Here is a 13,255-nt window from a genome sequence, read left to right on the forward strand (position 1 = left end):
GCATTGTTCTGTTTTTTGAGATTTTGTTTCTTATATTCTTTCGGCTACTTACTGTACAGTCAGGGTGGTGTTTTGCTTATATTTTATACCTGCATAGCGTATGATACCATTGCGTTTCATCTTCACTTCATCATTATTCATTTCATTCAACATGTATCAAACATAGATATGGTTATGTACTTTATCAAGCAAGCCTGCAATTCAAACTGTACAAAATGAAAATTGGAATCATAACTTCGTCAACGCCGTTTACAAGAACTTGCTCGCCAAGCTCAACAAACCACTAGCACCAGAGCTGCTAGGGCCACCGGTACCCTGTGAGCCGCTGCCGTTGCTCTTCATGTACATCTTCAGCGCCATCTCAGCGGCTGAGTTGACGGCGGATTGCTTGTCGCCGCTCTACACATTCATTAGCAACAGTTCAATCAACATTGGAAGTTAGGGGATGGACATACAGCCTGACCACCAGAGTTCTTCTTCTCCCACAGATCACCAGCCTGCTGCATAGCAAGACCAATCAACTTGTTCTTATCCATACCGCCGGAGCTCGAGCTCGATCCCGACCCCGAGCCAGAGTCACTAGACGTGAACATCTTCAACGCCTGCATGGCAGCGCCCATACCGACGGAGTTCGAGTCGTGCTTGCGGTCATCAGACCCGCCGCCGTACAGCGACTGGTGCGCGGAAACCATCTCATCATCATTGATCTCGTCGTTTTTGTAGTCCTTCTTCTTCTTCTGCTCCTTGATGAAGGACAATGCGCTGCTGAACAGGCTGCTGTCACCCGAGGAGCCGCCAGACTGCGCGTGCGAGAGCGCGGGGTTGAAGTCGTCGTCCGAGTCGTCATCATGGCGGCCGTGGCCATGCGAGGAAGAGCCTCCATAGCCGCCGGAGCTGCTGCCGTAGCCGCCGCTGGGACCATGGGAGCTTCCGTACGAGTCACCGCCGCCGTAGCCGCCAGAGCTGCCGTGAGAAGGACCTCCGTAGGAACCACCACCGCCGTATCCGCTTGACTGAGGAGGACCGCCGTAGCCACCAGATGCTCCGCCGTACGAGTCACCGCCACCGTAGCCGCCAGAGCTGTGAAAAGGACCTCCGTGACCACCGGAGCTACCTCCATACGAGGGACCCCCGTAGGAGCCACCACCGCCATATCCGCTCGACTGAGGAGGACCGCCGTAGCCACCAGATGCTCCGCCGTACGAGTCACCGCCGCCGTAGCCGCCAGAACTATGAGAAGGACCCCCGTACGAGTCACCACCGCCGTATCCGCTCGACTGGGGAGGACCGCCGTAGCCACCAGAGCTACCGCCACCGTAGGAACTACCGCCGCCGTGCGAGGGACGACCACCACCGCCGTAGTAGTCGTCAGAGGCGCCGCCACCGCCGCCGTTGTAGCCGTATCCGCTCATTTTGCTATGATTGGTATTTATTGGGGGAAATGGAATTGAGAAAGTTGAAAATGAAGGAGAGGATGGATGAGATGAGATGAGATGGATGGAAGAAGAAGAGGGTGAGATTCAGGAGTATTTATTTACGATGGAACCGATGGAGGGGTGCCATGGGTGGGGTATTGCTGAGCCACAGATCTGAGGGGACACCGCCACATCGTATTACCAGCCACAGTAAATCACTTCCTATCTGAGTTAGCGTGAGATTTTAATAGAAACTTCATCCCGCGGTTATGACGTATGTGCACAAGCACAGGTACAGGGGTGCTTTAAGAGTCAGGTCATGGCATGCAACTGAGAGACGACGTGTATCCTATTCGACGAAGCCAAGTAATGGAGCAAAATTGGCTCATTTCTAGAGCGATATCGGTTGTCATCTCAGAGATGAACGTGGGAAGGACCATTATTGCCAAGAGAATCACTTGGATCTAGCCCGAATCTTCAAGAACAGTTCTTTGATCTGCTCCATATTCTCCATAACTCACAGCCGGCTCAGCCAGCCATTGGAGCTAGATAGCAGCTGATCGACATTGAAATGGAACCATCGCCAGCCTATCTCATCCACTGTCGGAAGGGCGTCCTCTGATAAAATAGTCATTGATACACCGTCGGCGCCAGAATACTTGTGGAATTTGTGTAATTTATGATCTCCATTGAGGAAATGCCATCAGAGGAATTCGAGTCTGGGACAAACTTCTTGGGATTCTCTGGGACTCGTATATTGTACGGGTCATCCTTGCCCGTGTATAGGGTGACTCCAGAGAGATCGTATCTGCACTCGGTCTGGACGACTGATGGCTTCTTGTCAATTCGTTCTCAAATCTTCAGGCTTCGCGAAGTCTGAGCCATTTCTCTTGTAGGCTTTCTTTCAACCATCACGCTCCGAGTATGTATATATATAACTAGTTATAACTATATCTTTTGTTCAATCCTGTATTCCGGGTGGCATACCCTTGTTTGCCGGAATTGCACAGAAAACATAGCGGCAGAAATTCCATTGAGAATATTTTCCCCTATAATTTTTTTAACTGTCGGGGCGACGCGTCAAAACTGTCAGAGAACTAGGAAAAGAACGACATGCACAGGGAAGAGCTGGTTGGCCGAGTCTAAGGGGATCTATTTGGGCCCGGAGGAATGTTGTCTCTGGCCGATTTTGGCAGTAAACAATAAAGAGTGCATTCATGGATTGATCGAGTTCAAACCCTAACAATACACTCTGGTTATGACGGAAATACTCATATGAACTCTCATTTCCGCTCCCATCAGTAAGATTTCAGTGCCATGTATGAACTCGATATTCATGCTCCACGGCTGTAAGCTCAACAAATGGGTGTAATCACCAAACTCATCGCGAATTAGCTTCCATAACATCATAACATTTATGGTGTCAATGCTGTACCGCTGGACCTGACTCGAGAAACGTCAAATGGAAAGGCAAAGATCGAAATACCCATTCTATGCTTTTCCCATTCATGTCCTCTTCATGTACGTCTCGTAAATCAGATGCCACATGTCTTGGGCGTCCTGGTAGTCCATACAGGCTATTCACTCTCAGATATGTGGAATAGTACTGCTAATGTGCAGTTCCTACCCCACTGGAGGCTCATCACGCGCGGTGAGGAGAAAAACGACCCTTGATCCTCATGCCTGGGGCTTTAACTACATAAAGTACCAGTATCGGGGAATACTAACCCTAGTCAACGTCAACGCCGCTCAGTCTTCAACCTGACGCGCAGATTCACGCTTACAATAAATCAGCTTGTACAATGAAGAATGAGCCAGCACTTGACGCATTATAGTACTATGAAGTACCCGGGATCGCAGAAGACATCAAATACCTGTTCTCCGATCTTGGGTACCTCGTAGTACTTAATTTCCTTTTGTCGTTTTATGCGCATAGCTAGCTGAAACTCGATTGATGTCATTCATTTTTTATTCAAACCCAAATACACACCAAAGAAACAACCCTAACAACCTCATCATGCCGTCCACTCTTCAACCAGGTGCACCAGATATCACACTTATAGTAAGTCGGCTTGAACAATGAAGCATGAGTCATCATCTGACGCATTATAGTACTACAAGGTATCCGAGATCGCAGGGGGCACCAGAGAAGTAAAAGCCAAAATCCGAAGAGGCGAAGTCGCCAGAGTGTGGGTTAACATCTTAGGCGAGCGATTTCCTCCCAGGCGTTTTTTCGTTACGCACTCCAAGGAGCAAAACAAGCTGCGTTCTTAGAACTCATCGTATATCACTGGACACGGGTCGAGGGAAAGAGCAACAGGAATAACCGAGTTTTCCTCATCGTGCAATGCAAAGGAGCAGAATACAAGAGCCAGAAGGGCATTTGGATCAAAGAGGCCGAGCAGATGGAGGGTTACACTCTCGCTAAGGTCTGCCGGTGGAAGATGGAGCAGTCGTCTTCGCAGATGACCTTTGTGATCTTATGCGCAATCCTGAGGGCAGACCTTCGAAAAACTCTAGATTGGATGATGCTCTACGTAATACATTAGGGCATAATTACAATGCGTTTGCTGCCATGATGGGCGAGGCGGCGAAGATATTGGAAGAGCTTTCTAGCAAGTTGAGAATGGAAGCTACGGATCCATCTGTTGTAGGTGTTCATTCGGTTTCTCATTCATCGCGCAACTAACCATTACTTGTTCAGATACCTTGGGAAGAGCTTCATGTTGTATTGCGGGAGACTCGAAAAGTAAAACATAAAGTAAAACATTTATTCTCCAAAAGCATCTAGTTACAATGACTTATTCAACAAGTTGAATACAGCGAACAACATTCTTAAAACACTAGCCGACCTGTCAGTCGATCCTCGCCAGCCCACTGAAGACTCTGCAATCTGTTTTGAGGCACAGAAAGGCAATAATAGTGGCGAATAGTGTTCACAGAACCCTGGCTTGCGGTAACTGCTGGGGATGTTCATTTAAAGACAAACACCATATTTGATTTATGTTGGATCCAAAATGTGATCTAGGCGATGAATCGTGCAGGCTTATTATAGCAACTGTGGTCGCTGACGATCCAGCAGAGACAATATGCAGTTGGCAAGAGATGGAAATCGAGTCTTCGACTTTAGCGAAACCAGTGCCCACATCAGTCGCAGCTCAAAAACGCAAAGTTGAAGTCGCCGCCCCCCTTTTCGAGCGTCGACTGTGCACCGAGCCAAGTCATGCTGTGCTACCTGCGCAAACCCCCAATCTGTGCTTTACACTTTCTACACTGGAGATGACAGAAGGGCGACGAGAGCTTGTCGCGTTCCTTCAAGATAGAAAATATCATCATTACATGTACATTGCAAGGAAAGCCGTTGGGAGTCTACAGTCGCAGACTCTGGAGGAAATAATGCCGTCATCGCCATTATTTCCCTGGATTGCTCCCAGGAAAGGGGGGCTTGTACTGAGTAGACGGGACCGTCTACATCTCGCAGCCAAGCTTGCATGCAGCGTTCTCCAGCTCCATGGAAACTGGCTCAGTGCAGACTGGAGCAGCCGCGATATTATGTTTCCCAGAGGGTCCATAGAGCCTAAAGAACTGCTTCGCCAACCGTTCTTGTTGTGGAGCGTCTCGAAGCGTCTGAATGTGATGTCCAACTGTAGACTCAGTCGTTCGAAACGAGACTCTCTTCCCTCTGGGTTTGACTCTTATTGAACTATCACTATGTCGTACCATTACCGCCCTGCGGATTGCTGAAGATGAGAATCCTGACGAAGAAGTGGTGCTTCTGAAGACCGTCAATCGCTGCCTCGACCATGTCTATATGGAGAGTGGCACGAGATACGGTGATGTGGTCCAGCAGTGCTTGTCCTGGTCTCATACCCGTGAGACTAATCTGGATAATGTGGAATTCCAAGACACAGTTTTTCGGCATATAATTTCACCTTTGCTGGATGATGTGGAGGATTTTGATGGACGATCAAGCCGTGTGCATTAGTTATGTGCTCACAGTTCCTGGACGTTTGACTCAGTGAGGCCTTGCGAATGGGTATCATATTTCGCCTCCTATTGAAAACCTTTGTACCTTGAATTATTTACCACCATATGGCGTTATATCGAATCTTAGGAATTCTCTTCACCCAAGCTAGGTTAGAAAATTGAAAAGCATCAAATCTCCCATAAATATGTTTTCATAAATCTATGGCTTTGGGTGAAGTCTATGTAGTTCCAATGCAACACCCTTGTATTCTATACAGTATACACTGGCGCTACTCAATAGGTGCGCCCCAAGAGCATATCAGCAATATATGCCTTTCTTATGCATAGTCATAATTAGAGCAATTTGTGCGCAAGAGAACCTGATTGGTGGACAGAAATCGATAACGTTCTCCAACCTCGTACCCAGCCATATACGATGGTCAACATCTCATACTACTACATCCTAGATATTTAAAGCCACCTACTCAACGACTCATCCAATATGTCTTCCAACACCTCATCTCCAAGCAACCTCTCAACAGTCGCCACCCTCCTCAAAACTACCCCACCCCTCAAGATCGTCGTCCTCGCTGGCGCCGGCATCTCAACAGCAGCCAACGTCCCCGACTTCCGCTCCGCACAAACAGGCCTCTACGCCAAACTCGCCCCGCTCAATCTCCCCTACCCCGAAGCAATCTTTGACATCAACTTCTTCAAACACACTCCCGAGCCATTCTACGCGATTGCCCGCGCCCGCAAACCCCGCAATTTGCGCCCCACACTCACACATGCATTCCTCGCTCTTCTCGCGAAGAAAGACCTGCTTCATTTTATTTTCACGCAGAATATCGATGGATTGGAAGAAGATGCTGGTGTTCCGACGAGCCATGTCTTACCTGTGCATGGAAATTGGAAGTCGCAGCAATGTTATCGGTGTAAGAGGGGTTATCCGGACGATTTGATGGAGAGGGCGATTGAAACAGGCGAGGTACCGTATTGCCTCAAGGAAGGGTGTGTGGGGGTGGTTAAGCCAGACGTGGTGTTTTTTGGGCAGGATTTGTCTAGGGAGTTTGAGGAGAAGGAAAAGACAAAGTTACCTGAGGCGGATGTCATGCTTGTGCTTGGGACTTCGTTGAAGGTTGCTCCTTGTGCGAGGTTACCGAGGGGTGTGAGAGAGGGTGTGCCTAGGGTATTGATCAATTTGGAGCCCGCCGGGGATATTGGGAATAGAGATGGGGATGTTGTTGCTTTGGGGCAATGTGACGAGGTTATTAGTGCGTTAAGTGAGGAACTGGGGTGGGCGGAAGAGTTGGATGGTTTGTGGAAGGAGGCTGTTGCAGCCAAGGCTCACTGTGAGGATGAACAGGGAGAACAGCCAAGTCTAGATGAGTTGATTGCGAGGTGTGCTGAGAAGATCGGGCCAAAGCCTGTAACTGCCGGTCATCGGCGGATGCTAGAGGATCATCTTTGTACTAAGTTTGCCGGGATTTTACCTGGCAAGGTTTGAGATGGAATTAAACTGGCGACCGTCAATTGAATGATAGTCACATCGTATTTCTTGTTAACTTTCTGGGAGTGGAAGTTTTCTTGAGCCATCGACGTTGAATCTGCCAAATCCCAGTGGTCATAAGCCTAGTGGTCATACAATCAGGGATTATGTCTGATGAGGCCCTCCGAGTGCTTATACATATTGCCCTCCTGTCAGCACGTCATCTACTATAGGAATACAGGCTGTGCACCATCAAGATATTAAGAAGGAAGTAGCCACAAAAGTCGCAAGGAGATTGATTACTTCAGTTGTTTCTGAGGTGGCAGTGTGACTGCGTGAGCTGTTGAGATCATCCAGAACGCGGCGGCGAGCCACATAGTACTTGAATCTTTTAATCACCATGCCCGGTACCAGTCAAGTACAAATTTGCAATGGGCATAAGAAGGGCATATGTGTAGGGAAGTGGCCTTAACTTGCATGACATCAATATTTAGACCCCGGACTTTCCTCACCCTATCTTCTCTTTTGCCCTTTCTTTCTTCCCAAAATATCCCTTTCATTCAGATCATCATCCAACATACCTTCAACCATATCTTGTATCAGATCCATTACTTTTCCGTGTTCTGTAATCCAACGTCCACCTGCAATTGGATACAACATGTGCTGCGGTCTCCATTACTCTCCAGCGTTCGGCCCCGCCGGCACTGTGATGGACGGCGAGAGCAGACCTCCAGGCTGCTGCTCGTCGATGCCACGAGAGGAAGAGTCAAGGGGAAGCCGAAGCGAAGACTTTATCAAATGACACATCGTCCAGAACCACCACGCTCGTCCCTGGATCTCCCAAGGACGGAATCCATGCAGGAGACCCAAGAAAAGACGGAAGTCGCCGGGGGGGGGGGAGAGGTGAGGATAAATTCAAAAAAGGGCCCACTCGGCGACCGATGGTGCAAGTTTAAGCACAATCATTTGCCTTGATCGCCTTGCTATATTGTTTGTTATACCCTTAGATACCACCCTGTCTTGGGAGTTTGAACATTATTGTAAAAATTTGGAGATAGCCAGATCTACCTCATTATTGGTGCTTGAGTAAGATAGATGCAGTCAAAGGGACCGGAAAGAGTCACAAGCGCGATACTCGATGGAAAATGGATTGTAGCATCCCACTTATCCCGAACATTCCAACTAAGCCTTGTCTGGAAACATTCTTCCCCCTGGAGACGAGCTTTTAGCGTGTCGAACCCAACTACTTTCTGCCTGGAGACTGCGCGGCTGCCTTCATATACGTCGTTATCGATGCTGTTCAATCTGCAAGTGGTATATACATATCATTTTGGTAACAGGCAAGAACTGCTCCAGATTGACAGCTTGTCTAGCTATGGCCCATACCTAGAGCTTCAATGACGGACTATTCTCCGCCCTATAGGCCATTTTATTGTGTTCAGAGCCGAGATCGCTTCTGGATAGCTTCAGTATTCCTCAAAGCAGCCCGAGAATTTTCATTCAACTTCTTCCACATATTCTTGCGGCGATCGTGTCCGTCGAGGAATGCCCTCACCCATTCACGGCGGAACTTAGGCAGCTGGCGGCCTTTACCCTCTTCTCTCTCACCAGCTAGGCGTCTGACAGTCTCGAAGTAGTCTTCGAAATCCGGGAAGAGCAGCGTAAATTTCACACCATCACCGCGAGCCTTGATACGTTCTGCTTCCCATCTTCTCATCTCGTCCAGAGGTGGTAGAGTGGCTCGACCGGCAAGCAGCCGGGCAGCAAGAACCGATTGCCATTCGAAAACCTTGAACGTCAGACCAGCCGCGACGGCGCCGATGAACAACAGCGTCGGGTCTCTTTGCCAAACAACATGCTGATACAGTTCGGGGACCCGGTTGTTGCGAACTGGAACTTGTGGTAGAAATGGCAGCGTCCAGCTGTAGCCTGTGCCAAAGATGATATGATCAACATCCGTGATGCTGTTGCCATCCACCAGATGTACAGTCCTGTTTGAGACCCGCTCTATTGATGGATGGTTTTGTATCCTGGGGTTCTTGAACGCCTCGTCGCCAAAGTACCCATTAGCTCCATGTCCGATTGTGATTGCATGTACTGGAGCCTTTGCTACTTCTGCAAGATCGAATGCGATGTCGGCCGCTGAAACAGATGCTCCCACAATGACTACTCGCTAGAAGGAAAGGCCACGTCAATTTAGTGACCATGTGCGCAACCAGAAGGACAGCCAACCTTGCCCGCAAATGCCGCTTGACCACGGAAATGCTTGCTGTGGAGCACACTTCCTGGCCTCGCCTTCTCGAACTCCTCTAGGCCCTCTATTGAGGGTACGTATGGTACCCAGTAGTGCCCATTCGCCACGACAACGGCGTCAAACCACTCAACCCACCAATAATCACTGTGCTGTCCATCCTTTCGGAGTATTACTTTCCACTCCGCTCCCACCTTCTCGACCCGCTCCACTGTGGTATTGTATGAAATCCAGTCGCTGTAGCCCCTGCGCTCCACCAAACCTTTGATGTATCTTTGAACTACGTCCCACCTGCGAAACGGGGTCTCAGGTCCGTAGCGCGATATAGAGAGCTCACTCCGCTCCTTTGGAATAGGCTCCTGGCTAAACTGCATGGGCAAGCAGTCAATATTTGTTTCCAGGTACGGGTAAATGGATGACTCAGAAAAACGAGGCTGGTCGGACTTCGGCGTCTGCGCGGGCAGTTCCTCAGGAATAGGCAATGGGGTATCAGCAGTTCTCGTGGCCAGAGATGCGAAATCAGAAAGCGTTGGAGGCTGGGATGAGTCGCCAATCCTGGTATTGCCCATCGTTGGGCATTGTCAGCCATCTCGAACCAGTTTTGAAAGGGAAATCAAAACATACCAGCAGCCCCCTGGGGCCTCACGGCGCTCGAAGACACGGATAATGCCGAAAGCCTTTTCTTGCGCCAGCGCGTCGACCGCAATGGCCCCTGCCGGGCCGGCGCCAATGACGGTTACCCGCTTAACATGCACGCCGACCATAATTAACGCAATCGCTATTGAGACAGCGCAACAAACTTGAATGTATCACCGCGATATATGTACATGTGTAGAAGTAAACAAATTGTCGTTAGCAAACCCCGGATTCTGCGGTATTTATTCCAGATCCCGGGTTGTGCCTTCATCACGCAATCTGATGCCATCCTGCGACACATAGGGCTTTTAGTGGCCAGCGAAGAAGCCAAGCAGATGTTCATACTGTACAGCCCGATTTACACTGAAGAAATACTGGAGACTTCGCTTAACTTTAACAAGAACAGACATGGTCCCCATGTTGCTGGTTAATGCAATAAATAGTCAATTGTTAGGAGTGATAAGAATAGAATATCTCAGAGCCTGAAACGGTTGCTGCAGTTGGTATTGCTGGATTTATCTTTCTTTGCCTTTGGAGTTGTCGATTTACTAACAAGTACTTTCTTTCAGTCAGTATGGATATTGAAATAAATGATGAGAAGCAGCACTTCAATGGCAGTTCCTCTGGGGATTTTGCTTCATCGACGCTGCCAGTGGCGCCTGGCTGGGATCCCAGCCTCGAAAGGAAGGCTCGCAGAAAGTAGGAGCTCTTCACATCTTAGAAAGATCTTTGCGCTGACAAGCCTCTCTCCCCAAGAGTTGACTTTTCTGTGCTGCCTCCGCTTTTCCTCGGCCTCTTTGCTTTCCAGCTGGATCGCATGAACATCGCGAGCGCATTGACTGGTGGCTTCGCAACTGATATAAACGTCTCCCAGGCCACTATTAATCTGGGCAACCAGCTCATGTTCATGGGCATTGTGGTCTTCGAGATACCATGCAATATGGCCCTACAACGAGTGCGTCATAACTAGCTCCCTGAGAAGAAAGAGTTTTGATTATATTGACGATTTTCACAGGTTGGTCCGCGGAAGTGGATCTCGGCCCAGGTCTTCATCTTCGGTCTACTTGCTACTATGCAAGTATTCATCCGAGATCGAGCGGCATTCCTTGTTACACGGCTTCTTCTAGGGTTGGCTGAGGCAGGCTATATTCCCGGAGCTATCTATAACGTACTCCACATGCGAATGTAACACACGGGCGAATGTAACACGAAATCGCTCCGCCGCGATGTTAACTCCAACATCTCCACCAATGCACTAAAATTCCATTAAAATTATTCAGAATCATCTTCCTCAGACGTCTCTACTACTATCTGACAGGAACGCGCATTGTGTCCGGCCTTTCCGCAATTGCCACAGCGCCGCGCGCGTGTCTCAGTCCGCGGTCGCCGACCAGCCCTAATGCGTGTTTCCTCCTTTAGTTGCACCTCAACCTCCATTTGATCCCCTAATTCCTGAGCTTCCAGTATTGAAAGCGACCCTCCTTTCCTTAGACGTGTTTTTTTAGCCCTCCGGCGTTTGCTAAGGGCCTCGTTTGCCGCCCGAAGATCATGAATCTCTGCTTCCATCAAATCCATCTTATGCATTATCTTCCTCGTGCCTTTTGTAAGGACATCAGCAGTGTTCAAGATTGCCAGGCTGTTTTGCTTTTGCCTTTCCATGTTGTTCAGAGCTTATGACAACCATTGTAGTCGAGATCACTCCCATCTGAAACCCAGTTTCATCAAAGTTATAGATATCTGCTTCCTGGATGCCATACTTCGCAATTGTGTTTTGAACAAGTGTAAACCAACGACAAATAACTTCTGGGTCTTCGCATAGAGCCCTCTGATAGTCATATTTCCGATTGAAACGAGTTGTGAGCTCTGGGTGCCGTTTGACAAAGGTGCTAGCCCAGTTTACCCCAACGCGTCCCGCGTCGCGCGTTGTGAGTAGTCGGTAGTCGGTTGGCCATATCTTCCACACCAGACAACCGAGGAGGAAACCCTTTGGAATCTAGATCAAGTATGTGTTCGACAATCGTTGATTCCTCTAGATCAGTGAGCTTCCGTGAATTGGCTGATATATTGCATCGTGATTGCATGCCACGCCGGCGGCGACTAAGCTTCACATGATCCACGTGATAGATCCTGCCAGCGGCTCGAGCGCTTAGATTTTTATCATTTTGCATAGCTTGAAGGGCCAATATTACTTGGCTTTCATCATGTTTCTGAGGCATCGTTGGGTGTGGTGAAATTTGTAGTAGAAATCGGAAGTCGCGTCGGAGCGATTTCGTGTTACATTCGCCCGTGTGTTACATTCGCATGTGGAGTACGTTACTTTATCAACTTGGTATACAAAACGAGAAGTGCCCAAGAGACTTGCCGTTTTCTTCTTTGGCATGTTTGGCGGCAATGCCGTAAGTCCTCTCCTGGCATCTGGCATTCTAAAACTCGACGGTCAGCGCGGTGTTAGAGGATGGCAGTGGCTCTTTCTAAGTGCGTATACGCTCGTGTTAGCATAACGAATAGTGCTATTTCTTTAACATGCCTTTCAAGCAGTTGAGGGACTCTTCACGATTTCCGTATCGTTCGTCCTCCTCCTACTCCTACCTGGATCTCCCGACCTTCCCAGGCCTCTGCTTAGTCCAGGACTTATCAGGCTTTCCGATTCTGAGAAAGGCATTCTTCAGCAACGGCTTGAATACGACAATGACGAAAATTGCGGAGGCGCCCAGGGCTTACATATTCCTCTTAATATCATATGGCGTACAGTGTCTCACTACCGCCGCTGGCCGCACTTTGTTTCTACGTTCGTCGTGTTTTCGACATGGAGTCCCCTGACAACTTACACCCCGACCATTATCATGTAGGTCTAGTACTGCCGTTGGTACCGGATACAATATCAAGGGAACTGTAGCTAACTACCAATGCACAGGTCCCTGGGATTCGACAGAATCTCAGCCAATGCCTTAGCAGCGGTCGGTGCCTCCCTAGCCCTCATTGTCGTATTCTGCTTCGCCTCTATGGCGGACCGAATTAAGTTCCGAGGTGTCTCAGTTATAACTGCTCAATTCCTCTACCTTGTTTCCCTCATAGTGGCTCTCCAGGTCCAGCCCCATGTCGGAAAATGGTCCCGTTGGGGACTTTGGACCTCTGTAAACAGTTCCGCGGTTGGATATCATCCGATACATGTCTCTTGGGTCCAGATAAACTGTCGGGATCCGAGGGAGAGGAGTATTAGTATTGCGTAAGTTTTTTCGCGTCTGTCATAACCTTGCCTTTGCTGACGATGGGAATCTTTGATTTAGAATGTGGGTTATGTCTGCGATTGCAGGTTTAATGGCTGGGGCGCAGTACTTTCAGGTCGACGACAAACCTCTGTAAGTCATGTTCATCCATCCCTATTGACAAGCTTTTCTCTCATTAACACAATCAAGGTATTCGACGGGCTTGCGGACGATGATTATCATGGTATCTGTAGGAATCGCGAGTGTTTTGGTGCAAATCATCGTATACGTT

The 13,255-nt window shown here is 48.8% G+C and overlaps 5 protein-coding genes across 5 annotated transcripts; 2 read left to right on the forward strand and 3 right to left on the reverse strand.

Annotated features, from left to right (window-relative positions):
* Positions 1–249: 249 nt before the first annotated feature.
* On the reverse strand, positions 250–1,412 carry ACHE_31247A (uncharacterized protein; the record flags this gene model as incomplete). Its single annotated transcript, XM_043277955.1, has 2 exons — positions 250–399; positions 456–1,412. 2 exons carry the CDS (start codon positions 1,410–1,412, stop codon positions 250–252), a joined length of 1,107 nt encoding a protein of 368 aa, XP_043135782.1.
* A 2,020-nt stretch (positions 1,413–3,432) lies between these two features.
* ACHE_31248S (uncharacterized protein) lies at positions 3,433–3,689 on the forward strand (the record flags this gene model as incomplete). Its single annotated transcript, XM_043277956.1, has 2 exons — positions 3,433–3,477; positions 3,528–3,689. 2 exons carry the CDS (start codon positions 3,433–3,435, stop codon positions 3,687–3,689), a joined length of 207 nt encoding a protein of 68 aa, XP_043135783.1.
* Positions 3,690–4,883: 1,194 nt separating this feature from the next.
* ACHE_31249A (uncharacterized protein) lies at positions 4,884–5,337 on the reverse strand (the record flags this gene model as incomplete). Its single annotated transcript, XM_043277957.1, has 2 exons — positions 4,884–5,059; positions 5,136–5,337. 2 exons carry the CDS (start codon positions 5,335–5,337, stop codon positions 4,884–4,886), a joined length of 378 nt encoding a protein of 125 aa, XP_043135784.1.
* Positions 5,338–5,883: 546 nt separating this feature from the next.
* On the forward strand, positions 5,884–6,888 carry HST2 (Sir2 histone deacetylase Hst2; the record flags this gene model as incomplete). The annotated part of the gene is made up of 1 exon (XM_043277958.1): positions 5,884–6,888. The coding sequence occupies one exon, from the start codon at positions 5,884–5,886 to the stop codon at positions 6,886–6,888; it is 1,005 nt and encodes a 334-aa protein (XP_043135785.1).
* A 1,420-nt stretch (positions 6,889–8,308) lies between these two features.
* ACHE_31251A (uncharacterized protein) lies at positions 8,309–9,885 on the reverse strand (the record flags this gene model as incomplete). Its single annotated transcript, XM_043277959.1, has 3 exons — positions 8,309–9,043; positions 9,103–9,676; positions 9,746–9,885. 3 exons carry the CDS (start codon positions 9,883–9,885, stop codon positions 8,309–8,311), a joined length of 1,449 nt encoding a protein of 482 aa, XP_043135786.1.
* Between the last annotated feature and the right edge of the window lie 3,370 nt (positions 9,886–13,255).

Source organism: Aspergillus chevalieri, chromosome 3 (genome assembly GCF_016861735.1).
Source record: "Aspergillus chevalieri M1 DNA, chromosome 3, nearly complete sequence".
NCBI classification, from domain to species: domain Eukaryota; kingdom Fungi; phylum Ascomycota; class Eurotiomycetes; order Eurotiales; family Aspergillaceae; genus Aspergillus; species Aspergillus chevalieri.